At 37.8% G+C, this 27,300-nt stretch overlaps 1 protein-coding gene across 5 annotated transcripts; it reads left to right on the plus strand.

The window, feature by feature from the left end:
- Positions 1-975: 975 nt before the first annotated feature.
- On the plus strand, positions 976-17,990 carry PDPN (podoplanin). Of its 5 annotated transcripts, none has more exons than XM_074924871.1 (6): positions 976-1,274; positions 13,469-13,554; positions 14,157-14,289; positions 15,617-15,652; positions 16,030-16,141; positions 16,740-17,990. In XM_074924871.1, exons 1-6 carry the CDS (start codon positions 1,205-1,207, stop codon positions 16,744-16,746), a joined length of 444 nt encoding a protein of 147 aa, XP_074780972.1. In that variant the 5' UTR covers positions 976-1,204; the 3' UTR covers positions 16,747-17,990. The 5 variants fall into 5 exon arrangements, with proteins under 5 accessions (XP_074780972.1, XP_074780974.1, XP_074780975.1 ...); XM_074924873.1 differs by having other exon boundaries at positions 16,030-16,135; positions 16,740-17,989; XM_074924874.1 differs by having other exon boundaries at positions 14,196-14,289; positions 16,740-17,988.
- Positions 17,991-27,300: the final 9,310 nt, after the last annotated feature.

Raw genomic sequence — 27,300 nt, forward strand, 5'->3', positions numbered from 1 at the left:
AGAAAGGAAACAAATCTATGCTGTTATGCTTCAGAGTCTGGTGTCTAGCACTGCAGGACTTCAAGGTACAGAAACTGAGGGAGGTCACCTACTTCCTCCATTCAGTTATGTGGCTCACTGGCATAGTTAGTCTGCCTGTGAGCACTGATTAAAACTTACCACGTTCCTAAACAGATGTAAACCTGTAGATCATTACTTGCCCCCAAAAAAGGGAAGATTCAGAAAAGGATTAATATAAATCATTGCTCCCCAAGTCCTGCTTCAGCCCCAGTTCCTGTCTAATAACCATTATTTGTGAGGAAAAAACATCTGTTACAGAGGTTGGTAGAGTGTTAATCTCGTCTCATGTGCTGTGCAATGCTGATGCGCAGAAACATATAGTAACTAGTCTTGTACAGACCATTGTACAGCTGTTCTACTAACAGTTACATACAAAATGGAAAAATCCTCTATCCTTGTAGGGTGATATTAGCACACTGAGGCCAGCAAGCATGTGGGCAGAGATAAATGCTAGAGTACAGCTAGGATGTCACCTGAGGACACAGGCTGAAAGAGACTTAGACATGCAGAAAAATTCAGACAGTATTTACTGCAGAATTAAATAACCTATCCCAGAACTATTTCAGTACCCCTAAATGCACATTCACTACCACACTTGCTCACATAAACATGGGGGCTCACTTTGAAATGAAAAAGCATCAGTTCACTGCTGGAAATAAGAGGAAAAATGTGCTTACTGTTTTTCCTTCAATATTTTTTAAGGGCAGTTTGCAGAAGGGAGGGAACTCCCTGAACACCTCGCTCTGCCTAAATACCCTTTCCCCCTTTGCTAAATAAAAGTCTTCTGAAAGCCACAACAGCTCCTGTAACTTTAAACCTGGGCTGAGATCATCATTTCAGTGCTGACCAAACAGAGTGCAGAGGGCGGGCCTGGCTCTTCTTTGAGGACCACCTTAGGCATGCTCCCACCCCTTGGCTAAAGAAAATAATGCGGACTCCACTCAGTTTTCTTTAGCTGTATAGTTATCTGGGAAAACTTCCCCCTTTAGTCTTCAGCAGTTAAGCGAATATTTGGAATACCAAAGTATTTTTTGCAGTTATTTGTTTTTGTGATCTCAATTCTCCCCTGCCTCTAAAAAAATTAATCAGAATTTGAAGCCATCTGGTCTCAGGATTGGAAAGCTATTCTCTAAGCAGATCAAAGATGTTTATTAAAGTTCAATTCTTCATCTTCGTTCTAGGGAGCGTGCCTTTGATAGCACTTGCTGAAGAAGGTAAGAAGAAACTTTGGTTAAAATTATTTCCAGTCATTTCCTGTAATGTAACAGTTTGTGTGTTTACTTGTAAGCAACATAGTTCCTCTGTCCTGTTTATAAAACTTTCCTTCGAATTCTTAATTTACTACTAGGCATCTACTATGGCAGTAATCAGGAATGAAACGCATCAAAAGTTTTCAGATGGGCTGAGTTATGCTCTATTAGAAAAGAATTTTCTGTGTGTGGCTGTGTAAGGGAGGGAGAACAGTAGAAGCAGTCAGGGAAGGCACTAACACCAACAGCCCCTGGAAATGCCTTCAGTTCCCCTGTAATATATGCAAAGGAGACTACAAGCAGTAATTTAGTTGTAACTGACATTTAGGTGATGAAACTATGAAAGTAACTTACAAATCTTTCCGTTCAAAAGCTTAGCTTCTGTATTTAGAGGCATTACAACAGCTTAGAGCTGAGCCTTATGCAGGGTGTTGCTAATACTAACTTAGCCATAAGTGCTATAGACAAGTGAGGGAGACTGAAACAGGAAGAATTATTACTTAAGACATGTTTGAAGCATTATGCATCTACTCAGAAAGTTTATTTGGCAAACTATTTCTTTTGAATCTTACAAGAAAAATACAATGTACACTTTTAGGTAAAGCAGATGTTTAAGTCTTTTTGCAGCTAAAGGGGAAGAGTCTGATTTATTAGCAGGAAATCAGAATTACCCTGAGCAGAACTTGATTTCAGGAACATCACATTCAAATTCAGTCTTTCTGTGTAGTATTTGACTCATTATGAATGAATTGGCCATCAGGCAACGTGCCTGATGTTTGATGTATGCGCAAACAAAAAGTGTGCCTGTAGCAGTGAAATAAAGCTACCGTTTCCACACAGCACTAGTGCTTGGAACATGTTCCGAAAACAATGACCTGAAACTCAGACCACTGGTCTTCCAAAGCATAAATCTACTTGTCTGACTTGGATTTGAGGACCCCACCTGAAACATATGACCTGATTTTGGGCTGGTAACCGTATTATTCTGTTGGAAATAATGGAGCTATATCAATATACAGTATGTGTGGATGTTGGCTTGAAACTTCTAATGCGAATTCCTGGTGTTCAGTATTGTCAGAGTATGAGGCTGGAAGTTTGCAGTTATGCTTCAACGTTTCACAAAAAATTTAAAATCAACAGATACTAGGCAAGTCACAGATAACTGCTTTCCAGGCACGCTCAGATAGCTTATCCTTAAAAAGCACTAATATTAAATGGACCAAAGTTTAAAGCCACTAGAAGTGAGGCAAAACCACCACCATTTTATATAATTACCTTAAGCAGTTTCTAGGATACCAGAATTACAGGAAAAGAAAGTTTTTCATCTTCAGGCTCTTGGGGAATTTTAAAGCATATTTTCTCCCAACTCAGAGAAGGAGTCCAGCAACCATCAGGTTGTAACACTACTAGCCAGAAAAATATTAAAATATTTCCTGCTTGCAAGATTCTACCTCTGTTTTATTACCAGTATAGTTTGCATTAAACTTCACAGTTGGCTCTAGAACATGGTTTACAGTATTTAAGACTTGCTATGTCTGTTTAGGTTTTATGAATTTTTCTTCACATAGAACCAGTTATTTAGGGTAATTTCCAAAGGATACACAGGGAAAATAGACCCCAGATATAAAATAAGCAAGACTCACATATTTAGCATGTGTATCACTGCTGTTTACTGATAACCATCAGCAATTACAAGTTAGAACAAACTTAAAATGACAATTCCACCTTTGGCAATCTGTGTCTGCACTGACACTGAAGATGGGAGAATTTTTTTGGCTTGTATAGGTGGAGTGGGCACGTTCTGATACCTGAACCTCTGGGGTAGACAATTTGGCCTAAGGGTTTTTAGAGGAAAATAAATCTCCTTCAGATTCTGATACCTCTTAACCCTGGATCTGCAGCTACCCTTTTGTTATATTTGGGCACTTCATTTTATGGATTGAGACGGAATCAGTAAAAGCGGGTTTGTTTTGATCAGGAAGCATATTTACAAAAGGATTATTATTAGTTCCAAATTCCTCCTTGAATTGCCCAATAATTCAACTGTTGATCCTAGTTTTAAGCATAGCATTTTTCCCCTTCCAGGTAGTGATCCACAATTTGAGTAGTTTCATTAGTATCTACTGTCTTTGAGTTGCTGCAACTTTACAAAAAAGCCAGAGGTGCAGAAACCATTTTAGGACAGCTGTGAACCAGAAATGTGTTTGAAAAATAGCAGTAACCACTGACCCAATAACAGGACTACCAGCCAACCTACAAACATTTCAGTGAAAACCTACGAATCTTAAGGGAGAAGTCAGAACTGCTTAAACATTCTTTGCTCATAGAGAACATGCAAATTACATCTAACATCAGTAAGTTAAAAATAAATGAATATTTCTGTCAAGATTTCCTGGGTTTGTGTTACTCTTAACAGGAAAATTTGGTCCCAAAGTCAGCAATGTGGTTTCCAAAAGAAAGGATAAAGGCTCCTTTAATGGGGTCACATAAAGCAAAACATAACAAAGCTGTAAAAGCATAAAATACTTTGCTGATCTGGAGGAGAAGATAATTAAGTTATTAATTCACTTCACTCCTCATATGTGAGCTTCCAAATAAAATTAATGGCAGAAATTAGCAAAAATACAGAAAGAAAACCTAGTAACAATTCTTACATCACTGTCTACTTAAAACACGTCATATACTCTAGTTATGTTATTCATGGTTTAAATCCTGACAAAAACAGCCAAGTATTTTATCTTTATAACCACCAAGGACAGCCTTGAGCACTCTATATAAGCCGATGAATTCTTAGACTAAAGCATTTCCTATCGAATGATTAGCAGATACATTTTTGTCCTTCAGTGATCCTGTTCAGCATATAAGAACTCAGGCTCAGAACAAATGAGTTGAAATGGAAGCTGGCCTCATTTTTTTTTCTGGGCACAGCATTAATCAAACATTTAAAAGCACAAGCATTCAGATGAGTGCTTTACAGAGGCAACACATTTCCCAATTTGAAACCTTTCCCATGGTGCAAGTATCACTGCAGAGAAGGAGATTACTCTATTGGCTGTCACATAACATGAACAAAAGTTAACATGATTGTTTAACAAGTCACCACATGTCACTTGTGCTGTATCAACTGTCTACATGCCTGATCTTACCTAGAGGCAAATACTAGATTATACCCACTTATGCAAGTCTCAAAATTGAACAGGTTTATACCAGGTCATGTTACTTCACATTTGTTTTGGTTTAAGAGTAAACACACACAAGTTAATTCAGATGAAAAGTGTTTATATGGTAAGAAGTTGAAGTCTAGAGTCAACATGAAAGACTAAAGTTTTTATGATTTTGAAAAACGTCGAAAACCAGAATTGACAAAAACACAAGAAAGTTGTTTTTCAAAAGTAGCTTGATTTACGCAAACTCTGTTGCCAGTTCAGTAGCAAAACTAAACAGTAAAGTCGGGCTAGAGTCAGGCAACTCTAAACTCTTCTGAAAATCTAACTCTGTAACAGCTGGTAGTAAATAAAATGAAATGAACGGTCACATGTGACTCAAAAGGGAGCCAGTTTTCTACTAAATAAGCATGACAAAATCTTTCACCCTGCATCTGGCTGCGTCATGAATGAGGACACTTGTGCATATATCCCCATGTATACCTCTTGTAAACCATATGAGTATGATATGAAGCTAGCTCTACATGTCCGATACCCAAAATTTAATTATCACAAAAAGGAGAAAAACAGCTTACTGGGTCTCAATTAGTGGGTCCACAAATTAGTGAGTCTGTATTTTGCAGTGTCTTGGTAAAAGCCCAGCAGAGAATAGATAAAATTTGCTTTCTCCTGTTGGGAAAGCAGAGAGGCTTTCCCATCTCTATCTCAAAAATTAGTTTTTGAATCTGTGTAACTTTACAAGCAAAGGAAATAATATTTAAAAGCTTACAAGTGGGCCTTTCATTAACTCAGGCTGCACAGTGAAACAAAACAGGACAGATTCTCAGCTCCTTTAATTCAACAGTTTCCACTGAACCTGTGCATTTACCCCAGATCTAGGACTTGTAAATCATCTGCAAAAGTAAGCAGCTGAGAACCTAGAGCACGTTTTAATAGATTAAAAAAAAAAAAAAAACCAACAGTAAAGGAAGGATAGCCCACAGCATGCAGGCTCTTGGGCTGTGACAGAAGCATGCAGTGTTTCCTCCCCGTGTCATTTGAGGCAAGCCATACATACATGTGTACCACAGAAATGACTACTGTTTGCCCAGCTCTAACATATGGTCTCAGTTGCACGTTTGTTTTGTTGGTTTGTTTGCTTTTTGTCTGGATGTGGTCAGGGACTACAGGATGGAACCCAAATGCTGCCAGGTCCTGCTATTCACTGCATCCCAGATCCATGGTGCAGACAGGCAGCCTCTGGAAGGGCCTCCTCTGATCCGTGTGTGCACATACCGTACCCTCAGTATGAATTAATGCTGCAGCAAAGCTTCACATAGCTGTGTGGTGCACAAATTGCTACACAGCATTTCAGAAAAATATGTAGGACTGGGACTGTAGGTATGCTGGGAGGTTCTAAAGGAAAACAAATGAGAAAAAATAAGAGCCAAATTTACTGTTGATTTTCAACTCACTGTCTCAGAAGCTTGGCCAAAGACCCTCGAAGGAAACAGAAACTGATGCTGAGCTCATCCTCATGTTACTTTATGACTTTCTTGTGTTTTTTCACCTTTGTATTTGTTGATTATAAACACTACAACATCCAGCATAAATGCATCAGAATAATCCTTTGTGAGGACACAGTTCCACCGTGTACACCATTTCAGGTGAGCACATACTCTCTCAGGAGGGCTTGAGTAGTATACGAGATGCTGTTAAATCTGTAAAGGAGAGACACTTAATTCCAAATGCGTATCAACATGTTTTTATGACTATGAAACCCACCTAAATATCAGGTAGTCTGTTATTAGTTACTATGAAAGTCAGACTAAATATATTTGAATGGATCTTGCTTGCCGTGTGGAAAGAAAGCTGCTAACCAAAAAAAAATCATTGTGTGAACAAAATTAAAGCCTAACCAGTTTCCAGTTTAGGGTTTAGCATGCATATTTCAAACAAATGAGTTTAAATGATCATGCAAACATGCCAGTTCTGCTGGCAGATACAAGGGGTTAGTAACCTCCATCAAGGCAGCTGTAAAAGGGCATATGGCTATAGCCTCAGAGTTTTGGGAAGGAAGTGAATCAGGGCAAAGATTAGTTTATTACTGATTAGAGGTCATTTCTTAATTCCTTTTGTCTGCACTTACATATCCCTATATTTGTACACAGATTGTCTGCTTTCTGCTGCACACCCTGTAAAGCTTGCTGATCCATTACATGAATTTGTGTTTTTCTCCTTGTCTTCGCTGCAGCGCTCATTCCTTGTCAGCCATGCAGTGATAAACACAGTACTGTAATGCTGTAGTTTTATGTAACATTTACAGAAAGATGCAAAACAGACTTACACTTGATCACAATTCTAATCTTGTTGCCCCAGTCAAACCCTTACTGCTCAGAGAAAACAATGAAATTGCTAATAAGACTGCAAACAGGACAACAGGGTCATGGGGCAGCAAATACGAATAAGAAAGCGGTTTTATCCCACATTCATGGGAAGCAGCTCTGAGGTCAGTGTATATCAGACAAGAAATCAGAGGTTGACACAGCAACATTATTAAAAGCATAAGTCTTAGAAGACTCATCTCTGGTTCTGCAAGGAGTATGTTAAAGGAATGTCCCCTAATGGAGTTAGTCTCTTCCTTTTTAATGCCCACAGTTCTGTGGCCAATTTTATCATGCATAACAGAAAGCTTAGCAAGTTACCACCTTTTCCTCTTCTGGCTTTGTTTTGTAACTTTGGTTGTGGTTCAAACATAGCAAGCTCTTGAAGAGCAGTTCTATTTCTCTATATCTGCTATCTATATCTATATCACTTAAAATATATCTTCTTTTGCTTTTCTGTGGGTATCATATATGGGCAGTGTAAACTATTGTAACATTCAAAAGACATGTGATTTACTTCAGAAACAGCCAAGTGGTTCTTTGCCACTTGGCACTGTAGATTTAAACTCTGGCTTTGTTCCTTTGGCTAAGCCAGCCACAGCAATAGAAACCATCTGTAGCGGGGTGTGGTGACCAAAGGAAATGTTTCTGACAATTCAGCAAAACATTGTCATCATGAGCTACATGGAATACCTGAACAAAGTCAGTCATACACTTGAGTAAGGCTGAGCTAAATCCTTCCTTGTGCATCATGACCATTTTTAAACTGGCAGATACTTTCCAAAGTTCATGGGATTTTGTCATCCAGCTTCCTTCATTAGATAAAGCAAAGCTGTCAGTCTCTGTATAAGGAAGCTGCAGGAAGCACTTCAGGATTTAGACAGGATACTTTCTCCTGAACAACAAAAAGTCTAGACACTTAAACATATGCCAGGGCATTTCTTTATCAGGGCATAGTATATTACTCCAACTTCCAGAAATAACAGAAAAAGAGAAAACGCCAGTGCTGTGGCTCCAAACAGTCTAAGGGTACAAGGTCCTTAGGATACTGCATGTCATGAGTGCTGCAGGAGCCACAGGTACAAGTGAGAATTTCAGTTCTCATTAAGAAACTTCCTTGCCTTTGTAAGGTCTGAAAGTTTTAACTGTCCAAAGGCTCAAAATTCAGAAGGCAAAAACCAGAATCCACTATATGATATTCTTTAAAACCTCAAATTTTCAAAGCCCAAAAAATCTTGTAGCCTGGATTTGGCAGTGTTGAATCATTTCACACACACAAAAGAGACACCTATACGCTTTTTTTAAATACCAAAAAATGTTTAAGCAATTGTAGAAAAAGAATGGAAAACTACTTTTCAGAAAAAATAAGCTGATGAGGTGGGGTTTGGAACTGACTCTGGAATATATTTACATCAAGGATGAAGCCAAATAACAGAAAAAAATTGTATTTGAAAACTACAGAGCTGCTGCTGAGACATTATGTATTCAAAAGGCAGATAGATACCTTATCAAATTATACGTTTTTGTTAAACTTCCTCCACCATTAATAAAAGTTTCCACTGAACTAGAACCGAACAGAATCCCAGTAATGAGATACTGACTTTAAGATTCTGCTCACAGTCAAATTAAGGTCTGAGTGAAGAATGCTTCCTCAGAAAGGTAATTCCTGTATCAGAACATAAGCGCTGAATAAAATGTGGCCAAAACAGGATGGCTAACACATGTACATACACAGTCCTTCAGACAACACCACTTGGTCTGTAACAGTTCAGGAAGCAGATAGTGAAAAACATCAGTCAACTCCAGATAGGTAGCTCAGTAATATTTCAGAGTGGTATCTCCCAAGTGACCCATCTCACTGCAATCTGTCCCTTGCTTTTCCAGAGAAGCGTTCCACAAAGCACCTACCTAGCACAGCTGGATAGGATAAAATAGGATACCGACAAGATAAAGATAACAATAAACTTGAATTTTAAAAGTAAAACTTTTGTTTGACAGTTAACTTTTATTGCTCATTGCCCCTCTGCTCTATTTAAAAAAAAAAAAGAAAAGCAGCTTCAGTTATTTATTACAGCTAAAAAAATTAACTAGCGGGTTATTTCAGCTCTTGGTAGAGGGAATCCTTTAGGGTTAGCAACTTTTACCTACTGGTCTCTTATCACAGAGATGGATACTCACAGTATTTTGAAGGCTTCCTATTTCAAGGACTAAGCTAAAATACAGGCTTACAACGGCCCTTGCCCACTAGTGTCGGGGTTTACTCAGACTGCTGGGAAAGAAACAAGATCCTACAACATTTTTCATCTTCAAAAGTATCTTTGTTGGTTTTGGAGATACCAGAAAGAAATGCTAATGAACAACAGTTTTACAACTCGCCCTCCTTTCCAACACAACCACTGTGCTTTGAAAGAAACCCTAAGAGGTTTTTCTAGTAAACTGTCACCCCATGCATAACAATGAGTAGTGAGCTCATCTTCCCCTAAGTGGGTCATGGGATGCTTAACCATGGGATGTTTTCAAAGCAATATTAAACTTTTAAAGACATCAGATTTTTCCCCTGTTGTGAGAAGTTGCAGCCTGATAGCAGCTGGGAACTTTGAACTGCAATACACACAGCTGGAACTTTGGCAGAAGGAGATGCAGTGATTAATTCACATCTGCAGCAATGTATAGCTGCAAACAGAAGAGGCCATAGTGCTAGTTGAAGACAATCATAGCACTGTGAGGCACTGTTTTTATTTACAGCCTCCTCTAAGAGAGTATTAAGAACATATGCAGAAGCACTACTTAACCCTGCGGCTCTTGCTACATTTGGCCCACATCAGATGAAACCAACAATGACTAAAGCACATACACACCCTTACAGCCCATTTACATTCTCTTTCATGTCAGCGGTGTATAGGCCTTGTACTGGGTACAGGGAAAGAAAGTTCAAGTCCAATAGTTTCTTTCAATTTCATTTAAATATTTTTTACTTTATCATGACTTCCTCCAACAAAGAATTGTCGACTGTCACATATTCCTTCCTACAAATGCAGTACACCAATAACAAATTACCTCCCAGATCTTTCTTTTGGTAATAGTTCAGTAGAATCTGCTTAACTGCCACCCAGACCACCTCCACTCCCTGTCCAGAAAAACCAACCTGGAAATACAGTCCAGGGACTATTCTTTAGCAAATTCAGGACCTCAGCTTAAACAGAGCATTATGCAGATTGGGTAGAGCTGGGAGAAGACTTTCACACCAACAGAAATCACTTTTGCCTGTGAGCTTTAGGAAGTTAACAGGGGAGTTATATTATTCTAGTTTCCTTTCCTCTAGTTTCCTCTCCCTAAAGGCAGCACTGCCAAGGATGACCCACATCTCAGGTGAGCTGAATTACCTTCTAGAAGTATTTATCTTTCCCTACAGACTATAAAACATAAGGGCAAGCAGACACCTTATTCAGGCACCTTTATTAAGAACCTAAAATTAGGCAAGATTAATCTGGGCCACCTCTTTTTGTCAATCACTGCACATAGAGGGCAAATGCACTGAAATAGATTTTCCATATGTCACTCATCGCCAAGAATCTGCAATAACTTTATCACAATAATTATTTCATGTTTCCTTGTGACACTCACTAATTCTCTACACCTTTGTTCTGTGACACCATTTCCTTTCCTGCCTTCACTATCAGGTAATTCTTCAGAGCTGAAAGCTACCACCATGCCAAGAGTATAAGCAGCTTCTCTGAATAAGCTGCTTGTTGTTAACATACAAAACTTATTTCACTTTCTACTTGGGGTTTTTCCTCTGGTAATGGGTTTTCTCCATCTGTGCTTATTTTGCAACTAGTGAATAAAGGATGTTTTTACAGTTCTGACTGGGCTTACAAGGTAAACTGATCCATACACAACTCATGTTGTTGAGCTCTATTGCGATTTCTTAACACGTACATAGCGTAATCCCAATATTGTACTTTAAAGACATAACTTTATAAACAAAAAATAAGTATTATAAAGTAGTGCCATATCTTAAAATGTCTTGATATTTAGAAGGTGGCTAAAGCAACACACCTAAAAGTTAAGCCCCCTTTATGCTATCTCAACAGAAAAAAATCCAAGGTTGCTTAACTTGGATATTTCAATCAAAAATGACTAAAACGTTATTTTTACCATCTAACCTAGAAATATGCTTTACGCTGGCCTGTTCTAGTCTTTCCATGGATCACAAGGTGATTTTTTGGGAGACTGGCTGGCTTAATTAGCCACTATATTAGGCCTTATGTTGGCATAACATGAATATACTTTCTTCATCTGTTAGTGCCTAAAGTACTACTTGCACACCCTTTTGGCTCTTAAATAGACAGTGTATCTGTAGTCAGGCTTATAGAGGTATAAAAATATAAAATTCTATTTACTTGAGTAAACATGGAATTAGAAATCTAAGTTTAGATCAGTGTTTAGTTTCTTGGCAATGGGACAAAGCTCTCGGCCTTACATTGCAAGAGATGGATGAAAATTTTTTAGTTTGGTTCAAAAATGAGTTTTGGGAGCAAGAAAAATATTTGCAAGTTCCCACTAGAATTCAGATGAGCGTTTCAAACAAAACCAGATTTTTTTTTTCCCCCCCGATGTCAAATCATTCATCCCCTGTATGAAACATTTCCTTTAAAGTGCCAGTGCGGTTTTTTAAACTTAGTTCAAAATTAAATATTGCCTTTTAAATTTGAAATAACTTTTTCCATTTTAAAAGGGGAAGTTAAAAAGTGAACAAGAGTTATGTGGGCCTCACAATTAAAGAAAAATAATTTCCAAGTGATCTGTGCACAGCTGATCCAAAGTGATCCTATCCTTTTTTCAACTTTGATATTGATCAAAATGGCAATTCTAATTTCAGTCGCGGAATAAAAATTATGTTTGCTTGCCTCTCCATCATATACAATACAGGGTGCATTTAGTAGTATTAAAGTTCTAATAAGAAACAGTCTTACTGTTTGGAACTAGTCTAAAAATTCAGAAATAGTCTAACTTCAAATACAGAGAAGATGAGACTGTTTTTAGGTCACTAAATAAAACCAGGTGAAATTACTAAAAACTGTGTTAAGATTTAATAAGACAAACAGGTAATGAGCGGGTTTTTTTACATAAAATATTCAAATGGTACAGTTTTTAAACTGTGCCTGTTTTTAAATAACTCACGTGAATTGCTATTCTCCTCCCTGAAGAGATCACCACCGCGCACTACCAATCTACCACTTCATATTTACAGTTTAAAGACGTATTGAACTATCTTGCAAAGGAAAAAAGGTTTAGCTATTCTTTGTTTATAATTAACCTATTAGCAGCTGACAATTGTTATCTTACATACATCACTGGCAAATGATATGTGAGCATCCGGGGTTTTCTCCAACTCCCCTAAAAATTCTCTGCTTTTTGAAGAGAATGAACATGACTGTCACTCACGTAACCTTCAGCTATCATTGCAATATTTCCTATCTCTGTATTATGCTGAAAAAATATAAACTGGATTTGAAAATATTTATACAAACTTCTGCTCTGATTGCTGAAATAAATAGATGCAAAATTTTAATCCAGGAAAGAATTTCAGAAGTTTTAGGGGGGTTTTTTGCCTTAAGTTTTTTGCTCAGGCCAATGGCTGTTACTGGCTTTTTGCTTAAATTTAAACACTGGTATGTGGAATTAGCAGAACTCTTATGCCCCAGGCAACAGCGTAACAAGCAGCCTCACCTAGGTTTATAATCATGGTGAATTAGAAACTCCCAAGAGAAATCACACTACATTAACATCATACTGTGTATAGTCAGAGTTTTATGAATCAGCAAGAAACTTAATCAAATGATACTTCTGTTTTCAACATTTTCTTGATATTGCCAGTTATCTCCACATACCCATATCTTCTGTGTCCTACCCTGTTTCATTTCATTTTTCTTACTGATGAAGTTTGGCTGTATTTGTAAAGAGCCTTGCGTGGGCCAAAATTTATATATTCCATTATATCGAAGAGCACAGATGACATATATAGGTCTAGAATAAAAAGGAAGTCCTTACATTGTTACCTAAAAAATTCAAATTATGGCAAGTAAGGTTTGCAACTTTAGAAAAATCTCCGTATAAATTTGTGTAGGAATAGCTTCAGAACTATAGATACACCCATAAACATTAATGATAGTTCTAAAAATAAAGATTGCAGCTGGGACTGAGCTGAAAGATGGGAGAAAGCTCTTACTATTTTAGAAAATGGAAGATGCTTGAAGTAATTTATCCAAATATATAAGCTAATGCTTAACTTACTGGAGTAGTCACATCCACCCAGGCTGTGTGTGTGGAAATCTTTTATTTAAAAAAATATTTTCTTGGACAAAGTGTTTAGTAACCAGTACGTTTCAAGGTTTCATGGTTGTGCCAGGGTTAAGGGATGTCTACTTAAGCTCTTTATCCTACAGCTATGTACAAGAGTATAGCAGAATTCAACGTTAATCCAAGTAATGTTGCAAACTTATGTGCACAGGGGCAGGGAGATGGAACACTACATAGGTCTCATGTTTAACAAGGCTTACATGTCAAAGTAGCCAGAACATGTGACTACCAAGTAAAATCCTAACTAATTTTCTAAAATTTTATTCAGCAAGCTCAGTTCTAGAAGGAGAAGAAAGTACAACAATTGATTTCAGAGACAGAAATGACACAGAATTTGAAGAATTACCAACCCTGGTGAGTATCATTCCTTTAGGTTACCCTGATTTCATATTCTGATATCATCCTGTGGCTTAGATTTTGAATAATCATTATAAATTAAAGAATAACCTTGAGTCCTAACATAAAAATGATCTAATGTCAACGCTTTTGCTTTGCAAGCAATCAGGTTGAAGGGTGATAGAGTTGAAAATGTTGTTGGCAGTTTTTGTGCTGTGAAAATCATTCATAACCTGCTTATTCATTTGTCTCTACTAATTTAGTGCCTCTCCATTAGCTTCAGTGAAACCAAACTGACAAACTAGTGTAAAAAACCCCACACAACAAATAAAGGCAGGTCTGCAATATTCTGCAGTCTTCTACACCTTTTGTACTCCTCCTGGGAATTAGTAATCTGATCTAGAAAGCCTCCAGCTGGGAAGACAAATCAGCTTACTTTGGTTTGGGGTTTTTTTTTTTGGTCACTGTACACAAGTCAAAGATGACAGGTCATAGCTAAAAAAGCATCCATAGGGCACCTGACGGACCAAGAAACTGAAATGCTTATTTCATACACACAGACTGAATGTACTGAGGTTTTCTTTTCCCTCTTTTTTCCCCCCCCCCCCCAATTCTTGTAGTTGCCCACAAGACTACACAATGTAACAAATCTCTTGCAGTTTGGACAACTGATGACCACAGAAAGTGCATTTGCCCCAGCTGAAGACAGTGATAATTCTACTGGTTATGAAGTTAACACAGAAAATGTTGATGGTAAGAAAAATCTCTCTTCTGTTTTATTCTATCAAAGTCCTACTGCCATCTACTAAACTGTACCTAGAAGATTCAAATACAGAGTTTAAGTTGCTCTCAAAGGTAGCACTGCTAGTTTTTGAAAGTGAAGAATAAGATTTCTAAAATTACTCCGTAATAACCACTCCACATCCTAACTGCGTAACAGATGTGCACTGACAAAAGGAATGAGTAGCTATACCATTTTGTTTACCAGTGCACTGCCAGTTCTCCCCCCAAGGCAGGCAATAACACCAAAGCCTTCACTTTCTTTTCAGATGATTAGTATGAAAATCAAACAGCTCTCCAGGAAAAAAAAATAAAAATTCTTTTGGAACAACTCGAAGACCCTAAAATGCAGAAAACAGTTATAACTGTTACAACCCAGCTGCCCTCTCAGGTTTTGCCTTTACTTCCCTGGAGAGACACAAGTTTCATGTACATGTCATGCATATATAGAACAAGTTGCACCCATTTACACTACATACAGCCATTTGCACTACATACAGTAGTCAGTGAGCATCGAATGGGTGCAAAAGGTTGATAAAGTGCACTCTGGCCTGTTCACCCTATGCCTGCTTAGCAGTCTGCCAGACAGCTTGTACCTGTGCTGTTGTGTCTGATTGTGTACAGAAGAATGTCTGGGCACAAATAAACGGGCACATGCTCTATATGGCTTTTGGACCAGGGTTGTTCTTAGTGGTTCACTCTTGTGCTTACCACAAGTAAAAAGTAAAAGAACACAAGCATCTTATTTTCTGCTCTGATATTCCAGTCCTGTAACAGTACCAATGACTGGTCATACATTTAATGAATCTCACTTTGAAATGGTCAGATGAGCTCTTATGAAAAAAAAAAAGAAAGGTCTTTTTGTTTCCAGACCAACTTTTTGGTAACTAAATGCAAATTTAGCTTGGTGTCTAAATAAATGAAGAATGGTTTCTCTGGTTGATGTGAACAGTAGTAGCTGTTGCCAACAGATGCTCAGAGTGCACTTTAGAAACTTAAGTACAAACTCAAAAATCAGATCACAAACACTGGGAAGTCTGTGAGGCTCACAAGTACGTCAGATTCACCTACCAAAAGACATTAGTCATAAACTTAGTCCACCTTAATGGCAGTCTTTCAATCACACCTCAAGTCAGTTTGGTTTTAGTTTATAGGCTTTACTTTGAAACAGTCAAATCACATCTGGTGGCAGTGTATTTCTACAAAGTTTTCCTTGGATATACCATTATAAATTGGGATGCAAAACTCTGTACAAACCACAGTGAACAATTAAGTAATCATTCTCTTTCTGGCTTTACAGGTAGATCGAGTGGGGAACCAGAGAAAACTGAAAAAGGTAAACAGAGGAATTTTATAAAGGGAGAATTTAACTGCCAGGTGATCCCCGTCTAGAAGCCACTAGCTGTGCCCATGCTATTCTGAAATAAAAGTTACAGGAGGAGCCAGGACCTGCTCCCTGAGCTGTCTCCTCTGGTTCTCACGATCACTGTCTCTGTAGCCACGTTTACATGGAGCCCTCCTGCCCAAATGTACAGTTGCAGAATGTACATCTGCATGAATCTGCTGAATTCAGCAGACCTACTTAAGAGTTCACAAGATAAGGAAATTTTCCCCAAGGAGTGGGATGCAGCAGAACAGGGTCAGTTCTGTCAGTAGCCTCTTACCAATAGTTTCTTTGAGAAACATGCTAACATTCCCAATTTCCTCTTTCAGGTGGTCTGGAAACAATTGCTCTGGTTGGAATAATTATTGGAATCATAGTTGCAGTTGGAATCCTTGCAGGAATAATCATTGCTGTTGTAAGGAAGATGTCAGGCAGGTACTCGTAAGTAAATTGCTAATCAGGCTTTTCAAAGAAGCATCCTCTGAGCAAGGTCACAGGAATCGCTCTGGAAACTTCTAGTGCTTCTATTTTGACAAAATAACCTATTTTCATATCATACAGTGTCTATTGATTCAGCAAGAGCTGTCAGTGTGGTGTGGGTGATGTAAACTGCTTCATGTGCTTCAGAAAAATTTGCCACATACTGCATGTACACATATTCACCAGGTGCATGGGTTTTGGATTATTCTACTGCACAGAGGTAAAATTCACTGTGAAGTATTAACAGGACCAACTTCTGGAAGTGCTGGATAATATGAACACAAGTGATCTTTATCTTATTATTCTGGACATTTGTGGAATCTGGTTTGATGCCAACAAGATTAATTGTAAAGCAATTTAGATTTGCATGTCTACAGACTCAAAAGTAGTAAGAAAACCACACTACATTTAACAAATTCATGCAGCATTAGGAGAAAGCAAAATACGAACTGGGGAGAGAAAAAACAGTGATAGAAAAAACGAGGAAAATGAGGAAAAACAGTAACTAAAGCATTTGGGTAACTATGAAGAACAATAAAGTGTGTGGTTTTTTCTACAGGCCCTGAAAATAGTTGAAACAAGCAACCACGCCATTCTACACCAGAAGATACAAGTGCTTCTTATTTTATAAGAACTAAAGACTATTCCTATATTGGTGTGAGAAGATGATCCATGGAAAATATGGTCAAAGAATTCCAGATCTATGGGGATCCCACACAACTCTAAGGACTTTTCCTCTTCCCCCCCCCCCCCCCCCCCCCCAGACTACAGTGTATGGAACATTTAATAGGATTTTTACTAACCAGGAGTTTACTGGAAGAAAGAAGATTATGCAGTAAGAAAAAAACCCGCAGCAATGAGATTTACATCTGAAATGTGATTTGCAGGTAATATATGCTAGCTTGATTTTTAAATGCTACCAAAGATTATTTCACATTACATTTTATACATTTCTTTAAAAAAAACATATCCAGAATCTTTTAAGTGTTTTTGGCTGGTTAAGTGCTTGTGGCACGTTTATCTGCCAAACAGCGTATCAAAAAGGAGGAATTAGCTTCAGAGAGAGCCAAATATTTACAAATCTAAGAAAATATTAGATATCAGAAGCTAAAATCCTTCCACTGTTGATACAGATTTTCTGCTCTTGATACTTATGTTATTATGTGGCAAAACACGGTAGGCCCAGCTGGAACTGACCTACCAACTGAAAGCTTGCTCATCTGACTGTTGCACCAGGAATTTCCTGTCTTCTCTTGTTGCAGAGACATGCAGGGATTAAAATGCACATCCTGAATTAAAGGGTGCTTGGAAAATACCCAGTTTTGATGGGTCACTTTAACCAGTTACTCAGCACGCTTTAAAGCCAACATGTAGAAGCTTTTGAATTAGTATATAATTTTTTTTTTTTCTGTATAGCTGTCTCATTTTCTAAATGTATAGTTGGCTTGTTTGATAAATGTGTGCAACTCTAGATCAGAGTACGTTAATGGGGTACAATGCATCTTTGGAGTCTACACCTTTTCTGTAGCATACTTAGTACAGCAGTACCTGAACACACAAAGTTCAGAGCAAAGGCTTTGTATGTCAGGTGGCTGCAATGCATCATGTTTTCTAAACTTTAGAGGCACTTAAGTGTTTGGTGTAAAAATCATGATAATCCATATGGTCAATAATTGCTAAATATGTGAATATATCTAGATTTGCTTTTCTGTTTCTTTCATGTGACAAACTATCATACCAATCTGAGCTTTGGAAATAAAAATATAATGTAAATTGTCTTATTTTACAATAATTGTTCTTTATTTTCTTTTAAAAAACCTTATAAAATGTTTTAAACTTGCCTCAATTTTCCTAACTTATTTTGCTACTTGTCTTGTCAGTGAAGTGTCTACAACCAACTCATTTGACACCGATAAATGAAGCTATCATCAAAATCTGAACATGTCAGAAAAAATAATTTAGAAGCCTTTTTGGTGCAGTTCTCAAGCTCACGTAACAGGGCACTCAGTCTGTGATGACTGATGACTAGCAAACTTTATCTTCAGGCTGGTCTGTGCTGAGAACTGCAGACTAGATCCAAAGGCAGCAATTTCTAGATACAGGCATGCTTTTTTTGTGTCATCTATAAAAAGAAAATAGTTTCCTGAAGTCTGAATTTAGACTTCTTTGTCAAGCTCAGAATTAAAGCATATTTGGATACAAGCTGTGGCTTGCTGTCAGTAAATACAGTTGTCTCTGAATTGCTGAGTTTATACTCCTAGGAATACTTCACCTGCAGCAGTCATTCTCTCTTCCTCACCAGAGGAAGATTCTAAACTACAGTTTTCCCATGGGAATAACTTTCCCCTTGTATAACTATTCCCATCACATTACAAGCACTATCCGCAGGTAGGCAATTTATAATAAAATTGAAATACACCTTAAATCTTGTACCTTGTTTTGAGAGTCTCTCCTGATAAAACACAGTCAAGGTTGTTACATGTAGAGAGTGAAGTTATGAGTATGTGTGCACCCACAAGGATGCAACTAATGTTAAGGAATTTGCCATGTGTTTGCATTTAAGTACTAATCCCATGCAGTGCAACCTCAGAGCATATGCATCCCAGAATTGGTCTACAGTAGTATAGTACCATGGAATAATACATTCATATCTCACCTCCAGCATAATTCATTTGGTTTATTTCTGCTTACACTCAAAACCTGCATAAAACTAAAGGAAAAAATTAATGATACCACTCTATGAAGTCATGTATGTACTATATAAAAATCTGTAACAAGTTTAAGCCTAGTGTGTATCTTAAGTCAGTTCTTTACTAATGCTAAGTTGGTTTAGGATATTTTTAAAGCATAAAATCTAAGGCACAGAAGTGGGCTTGAAGTAGGCGACAAAGTTTTCACTACCTTTATCACTACCATGGAACTTCAATTTAACTTATTTTTTAAAGGTATCTTTATTTAACTTAAGTGTCAGTAAATTTTTTTTACCTATGACCCATTGCATTCTGGAGCATTATTCATGTAACAACATCATGCAGTTTATCCAATCAGTTCTGAGATTTCTGGTATATCAAATCAGTTATCTTTCAAGAAAGCAAGTCTGCAGTCTCTGAAAATGAGCACACGAGGTCCCATCCCTGAAATACAATTCACACACACACACCTTAATACACTTTCCAATTCCCATGACTCAGTTCAGTTGAAGACATATTTGTCTTGGCTAGAAAGAGTTTTAACTTTTCACATTAGCACCCTTTGCCCCAGTACTTTTAGGCTACAGTACTTAAAGGGGGCCAAATTACTTCAGGTATTTTGTTTCTGAGTGCCTATACATCCCACTGATTTTTGAAAGAGTTACCAAGTTTCATGCATAATTGTTCATTTTGCTTGTGTGACTTGTATGAATTAGCTAAAAATGCATGTAAACTCATATGAAAGCAGGAAGATGACAGCTTTTTCTTATTGTGGCAACATAAAATAGTAATTTCTGTTACTCTAGATTTAAAAAATTCTTGCCTGTATTGAAAACTACCACAGAAGATGCACTTCATGTCTGACCAAATGAATGCCACATGGAATTATGAATTATTCAACCATTGCAGGGAATAGCCCAGATGTCACCAGTTTGTTCTGCATCAGCTCAGTTGCTGCTAACTTGCAAATACCACAAAATGAGAAAACTATCTTTATGGCTGTTCTGAGTATTGGTTAAGCCACAAGTTACAAGACCCCATTTGAAAAATGCGTAACATGATGGCAGACAACCTTTTGGGGAAGTTTCATGTTCTCCTGGATCGTGTGCAGAACATCAGTTGAACAGCCTGCATTCTGCTCAATTGTTCTTTGCTCTTACTCCAGAATCTCTCACTAAGAGCCATTTTAACATTACATACCAACTATCTAAGTTTTCTGGTCTTAACTGTGCCTTTATGTTCTGCCCTCTAGTTTAAAGAAAGATTTAGTAATCTTAGGCAAAAGTAACCCATAACCAAATGGCCCATGCTTCACTAAAACATAATCGGAGGGCACTGGAGACTCATTATTAACTAGTGTTGTATTTGATAATAAATCTGGACCAGCAAAAATGTGCAGATATAATTGCCTTCTTAGTATCAGCGGGAGTACAGGATACTCAGTGTATGGCTGAAGAAGGCAAGGGCTCTGAAGAATCAGAACACCTCCATTCCTCCATCAACATGAAGAAACAGCAACTGCTGCTACACCAATACTTTTAATATTCTGAGGATTCACACTGCCTTGCTGTCTAGAAGTCTCAAGTGTAGAACACTCCATTCAGCTTCAAGCAAACCTCAAGAAACAACAGTTTATGAAAATCTTTTGTCATATATGTTATGTATTTATATGCTGCTGAAGAATTCTTAAATCCCTTTTGTAACTTCACCTACAAACAGTCTAGAAATGCAGAGGTCTACCTTCCATATGCAAACCACTGCAGCATTCTGTGACTGAGCTTTCATTACCTTGTATTATTTAGCTTCCCATGGTTCAGGCTGAACACAAGCTATGTGTTTCTTGTTAGAATTTATGTGGAAGATGGGATCTTTTCTGCTTTGCAAGAAGTCAAACAGCACATTGTCCTAGGGCAAATAATTGTGTAAACTGAAATGAGTGATCAGTAGACATGCTTGCAGAATCAAGGCCCAAGGTCAGGAGACTTCCTATGCATGAGAACACAGCAGGAAACAACAGCTCCATACTTTTCACCAGCTGGCCAGGTTTGAGTTTTATTCACAGGGAACAACATTCAATATATCAACACTTGCTTTTAAGTCAAAGTCCCTACTCCTGATCACATTCATTCCTTTATAGTTAGTAACAGTAATATTCCCTTTTGCAGTTTGGCTTTGAGTCATGAATGTGGCTCTCCCTAACAGACAAGCAGGCACCAGGCTTCCTGTGAGAATGCCAGATGTCACTAAAAAATACCATAAACATCGTTGTCCCCTTGTATTTGTATCTGTGGGGAAGATACACAGCAGTAGTATACTACGAAAGCAATGACTTGATGCATTAATGTTTATAACACTTCTAGGCATCAGTACAGCAATTCTTACGAGACTTCATCTAAGGCATATTTTTACTGAACAGAAAACGTCAGAAGAATTAATTCAATAAAACTAGCAATAATTAAGTAAGAACCAGAATAGTCATGGAGATCTCAAATTACTCCTATAAATTTAAAAAGTGTTCATTTGTAATCAAATACCAATCAAAACATGCAGCAATTGCTTTTAAATGTAATTACTATTTTAAGAGCACTTGCAATATGCTATTGCCAGTATCTCAATCACATTTCATTAAAGGTAAGTGCAACATGCACAGTAATGCTTTCTGTAAAGTTCTCACACTCAAAAGTGCTGATGTATCACTCACATGAGGATGGCCAGTACTACCTCCAGTTCAGGAGAATATGATACACAGATTAAATGATTTGCCATGGGTTATACCACAGGTAAGAGAAAAGCCCCCAACACAGGAATCTTTAAACACTAGTCCTCTTACAGCTTCCTATTAGTTCAGATGAAGTGATGTTCCATTATGTTTTTATGGTAACATGATCCTTAATATTCTTTAATATAAGATGGCAACAAAGGACATGGGGAAAAAAGCAACTTACTGAATCTACCAAGAGCCCTCAGGTCAGAAATATACTCTGATTGGTTTTGATGAAAAACTATTCCATCTAAAAATAATCTCTTTACAATCAGAAGTTTTGCGAAGTAGATGGTACTGAACCACTGCAATTTAAAGCTTAAGTCATAACTGGCCTACACCATGCCTGAAGACATTGTTATGGCTATTTATACTTATCTACTTAACTAGACGAAGTAATCAGATTAACCATATCCATCCTTTTCCAGACAGCCTTTTTAACCTGAAGTATTAATCATGCTGAAGTTCTCAGCATCTACTTTTGTTAGAAAACTACTGGTGGATACAGAAGGTAATAGTGGAAACGTAACTTGACACGAGGTGCCATAATGAGAAGTTTGAATTAGTGCTTTGTACATTCTTCACAGCTGCAGTGTGGAGGCATTTACGTATAAATAAACCCAGCATCACACTAGCCATGTGTCTTTGTCCAGGCCTTGTGGATTTAGGCATCGGACCAAACCCACAGCTCCCCCTGCTCTGCAACAAACAGTTGGACTGCAACACAAAGATCCCCATTCAATCATAGAGCTTGTCGGGCTCTTCCAGGCTGGACAAGTCAGATTTTCAGACTCCGGTAAATGCTAAATTGGCAAGTGTCTTAGCAGGCAAGTAGTGCTGCACATTCCATGCATTTTCAAGTTTGCATTCTGTTTCCAGAAAGCAGTTGGCAAAGATGATTGATTTTGAGAGTTCAAAACCAAAACCAAACAGTGCCATCCACAAAAAAGTAGAAAATGGAAGGAAGAAAGAAAGAGAACGGCAAATATTGTCTTCATAAAAGTTAGTTTTTCATTCGTATTTCCAGACTGACCTGAACTGAAACAATGGACTTACTCACCTGCATGGGCTGTTTCAGATGTTAAGCCACATACATCAGTATTCAAGCAAACTTGCATCAGAGGAGAAAAGATGCCTAAAAATGTTTTGTACTGACAGATTAGAAGTTTGTCTCAAACCCCCCCATTTGCCCAGGGTCAGCTATAAAGGGGCTCTATGTCATCAATCTGATCTCTTTCTAGTCTATAGTTCAGGTTGTCATAGAGTCACAGTTCTAGAGTGTTCTCTGGGATATCACAGCACAAATACAAGGATAAGGAACCACTCAATTTATCCCAAGCTGCTCTTGCAATATTAGAGTGTTCTACTGCATAGATATACAACATCCTTATTTTTATGTGCAATCAGAACCCCTCAAATCACCAAACATTAAGCCCTGAAGTTCACCTAAATTCACTGGGATATGGCCAAGCTATTCTCTTCTTTCCACACCTGCCCTTAAAACTTTCTGAAGTAGGTTCTTCAAAGGATGAAGGCACTCCCTTACATTAAACTGTCACAATTTTTATCCAAGTTGAAATAAAGGAGTTTTACTGATAAAGGAATACTGATGGGGACAGAAGGGCAGAAAAGAATTGCTCTTCAAAGCACTCAAAGTCAGATCCTCCCCCTACAGCAAGTCTGTTGAATCGGTAAGGGTACACATACAGATTCTTCCAAAAAGTATAATTTGATTTTAAGCTTATTTTTTCCCTTAGCAATCTAGAAATTCAAAAGACACACCTCAAATCAAGGTCATTAATTTGGTTTAATGAGAATATCTTTCATAAAAAAAGGCTTTCGAAAGACTTCTGGAGTCCACCACACCTTCCAGCAAACCGTATCAATATTTAACTCTATTATCAGAAAAGTTCAGCTTTTCCAGGTGTGAGTTACTGACCCATGTGCTGGTTCTGCCAGACTAGAGTTCTATCTGTTCACAAACGTCCCTCAATATGGTAAGTATAGCCCATTAGAAAGTCAGATGTCTTTGACAATTTCTGCTGAGTACGTTCTGGATTTTGACATGAAGCACAGAGCAGTGAAATGCATTCCAGCTGTAATATGCCTCATCATACACATCAGTGACATAGCTTCTCTTAGTGCTTATAGCTACATAAATCCCAGGATACACTTCTCCACAAATGAAAACCTGCTTTTTAGTCAAAGATTGAGTTAACAGCAAATACTTTTGCACCTCTCTCCTCCCCATTGTTAAATCTACCTTAAAATTGACTGGGAAAGAACAACTTTTTTTCATGGCTTTTCTTTCTGAAAGCATCCTTAATTGGAATGCTGTTCTATCAAGTAAACATCAATCTTTTGTGCTCTGCATCTAATTTAGAACTGGACTGTTTTTCTTCTGAAATGGTAATGCAACACTGGTATAAACCAGGTTTAGTTTTCCTAACAGGAGGTAATCCAGGAAGATGCTGCAGCAGCAAGTAATTGCATCCTTACCTTCCAGTAGGAAAGGGAGCACAGTAAGAACAATACTGATGCAATGCAGCAACAATTCCAATAAAACCTGGGTAAAAAATAGAAGCTCCCTCTGTTTTTTGAGGGGAAAAATGATAGAAAGAATCTATCCTATTCTTCAGAGAACCCCTCTTTCTTCTTTCTCCTATGCAGAACAGGAAGCCACTGATGTTTTAAGAAAATTGATTTCTCTGTACTACATAAGCCCATTAACTCATTTTTCCTACAATGAGACTGCCATCTGGTAACAACTTAAAGGCAGTAGTGACCAGCAACTGAGTTAAATCATTGACTAGAAGTGGATGAACCTAAATCCTTATTAAAACACTTCCTCCCTCCCTCTGGAACAACTAAACATTTCCTAACAAGGCAATTTTAAATATACTGATGTTTGTCTTAGGAAATTAGTGCTGTATGTCTCATTTGAGCTGGGAAGCAACTCCATTTCCTGCTTTTATCAACCACGTTATCCTCGAATAACACATTCCTTTACAGTCCTGTGGATATTTTGCCTCATGACATTTTTGATTCATCCTGTGCAGGAAACAGGGAAGGAATTAGCAGGTTCAGCAGGTGTACTCAAGGGAAAAAGAGATGGGAATGCCAGCTCTTCCTCATTTCCTATCTAACATTTTGCAAAATACCACAGGAGTTGAATAAGCAGTAACAACTGAACACAGCATAACACATGCTAGCTTCCTTCTTGAAGGCAGGTCCTCTCCTCTGCACTTAGCACTGACGCAATTTGCTGAGAAATAAGGAATAGCCATTTGCAGAGTTGTGTTTTCCTGTCTACACCCACACAAACTGTTTATACAAAGAGAATTAAGGAAAGTGCACATCTCACAACTTAAACATAGCTTTAGAGACTGGTGTTACAAGAGATTTTGACCCAAACCCCAGGCTTAAAGGCAAGTTGTATAATAAAATACAGCTTACTCTTAACAGGCAGCCTTTGCTTCACTAGTAATTAGTGAGAGAATATACATAGTGTAAGTTGCTGCATCAAGTTACCTTTGTGGTCCAGAGCTGGATTTAACCTGAGGAAACTACTCCTGACACTAAGATATGCCTCTTTGTAAGAGACAAAAATATTAATGAGAATATAAAAGCATGCATTGCTATTAACCACAACTCTTAGGGAGGCAAACCCTACCATCTGTTCATTGAAACCTAGAAGTGCTGAACTTAAGAAATGTTTAACTCATAATTATGAAGTTACTCCCTGAAAACAGTTTTCCTGATGGATTTTTCTAGCTCATTCTGTCATGATTAATAATTAGCTCACTTCCACAATAAGCATGCTTGACTGACTGAGTGGAAAGAAAGAGAAGTGTGTGAGAAGGTAAAGCATGCTTGTATTTCACGCAGAAAACTGAGCAAGAACCACAAGAATGACTGAAGAATTGATACACCTGACAAGAAGCAATGTATAAAGAAATACAGAAGCAGAACACTAAAATGAAAGACTCCACACTGCAGGCTAATAATGCAGATGCACCATGACTGCGCACACAGTAAACTGTATCCTAGCACCAGCTAGTGGTAAGAATTACTGAAGGCTTTTTTTTTTTTTTTTTTTTACAAGAAAAATGAACATGTTCATAATCGAAAAGCTTCAGATTATTATATATTGCCTCCTAGCCATCAAGTCTGATTTATTTTTAAAATTGCTTCCAACAAAACAAATGTATCACAGAGAATGCCTACACCATCCATACAGCACCTGAAGTGATTCTGATTGATCCATGTGCTGAGTTGGAAGAAGCAGTACAGACAACAATCAGATGCTTTCTCCATACTCAGTGCTGTTTCACCCTCAGAGGCAGCTTGTCACTATGCAAATAGCAGGTAACCAAAAGCAGAGCCAAACACTATTCTTGCCATGCTTTCCCTTCCACAGAGCATTACCAACATCTTCTCTCAACATAAATATTTCTTGTGTTTAAGTGAATTGACACAGATGAGTTTTAGCCCGTTAGTAGCAGTAGTACTCAGGTAATGGCTAGTAAGTCCTGTATAACTTACCTGAAGGACCGAAAACCTCAGCAGCTGTCAAGTTCTGGAGAGGGCAGTGTTCCAGTGAAGCATGTCTACTCAGTCTTGGACCGAAGTCATCTGTTCTCTTAAACAGAGAAAATAAAATCTTAGGTTCCATAGCCTGTGATCAAGAGGTAGTGAACTGACTTCATTAACTGGACACCAGTATGTTGCCCCATCAGATATCCTGGTTACCATTTTGCTAGTCAGTCATATGGGACTTGTCATGGTCATGGGAACTGTGGGAAGGCCACGTGGAGCATGCATATGGAAGCCAAATATCCAAGACTAACTAGGTAGGACCATATCACCAATTCCATAAAGTGATCCTGAAAAAGAACCTCTCCATAGCCTCTAGGAAAAGGAGCACTTGTTGGCCAGCAGACATGGAACTTATGCACAGTATAACAGGCGAGCAATGAACTCAGACAAGAATAACAATCAAATCATGAGACATTTGTGAGTAGTATAAAACTCCATTGATAAACTTGGATACTGTTTTAAGTTGTGAAAAAATCAATTTTAATAACAAGACCTGCTACTGGTACAAAGATGACTCAGGCTGTAGAAAGCAGATGTAAGAATAAGGACTGTGAAGGACCTTGAGGCCAAGTTAGAAAGAATCACCTAAATCTGAAGGAAGTAAAAGAAGCAAGAGTTCTTAAGTGCATGAGTTTTAAGAGGCTCATGCCCCAGGAGATTTGAAGTACAAATTACATAAGTATGTTAGTACTTCAGCCAATTCTTTGTTTTATCTGTCAAAAGGCTCTTTTAGAAAAAAATAGTAATATTACTTAAATGTAGAGCTATTAAGTAACCAGTACCCTAGCAGTTCAAACTCTATCTGTCTTGCCCAGAGAAATTATTAGTTTAAGCCATAACATGCAGCACATTGTCTCTGATGTTTATAAGGACAAACTAGAACAGCACAGAAAGTTTTGATAATAGACATCTTGTTCCAATTAACAAGAGAAGAATTGTCCATATTAGTATCACTTGGGTCTAGATAGTTTCAAGGCTGCTTCAGATCCTCAGATGAGAAAAAGCCTTTTCTAGAAAGATTTTTCCTGCCAAGGCTCACTAAGACTTCTATACACACAAAGTTCTCTGTC

The sequence above is a fragment of the Athene noctua genome, chromosome 22 (assembly GCF_965140245.1).
Source record: "Athene noctua chromosome 22, bAthNoc1.hap1.1, whole genome shotgun sequence".
NCBI lineage: Eukaryota > Metazoa > Chordata > Aves > Strigiformes > Strigidae > Athene > Athene noctua.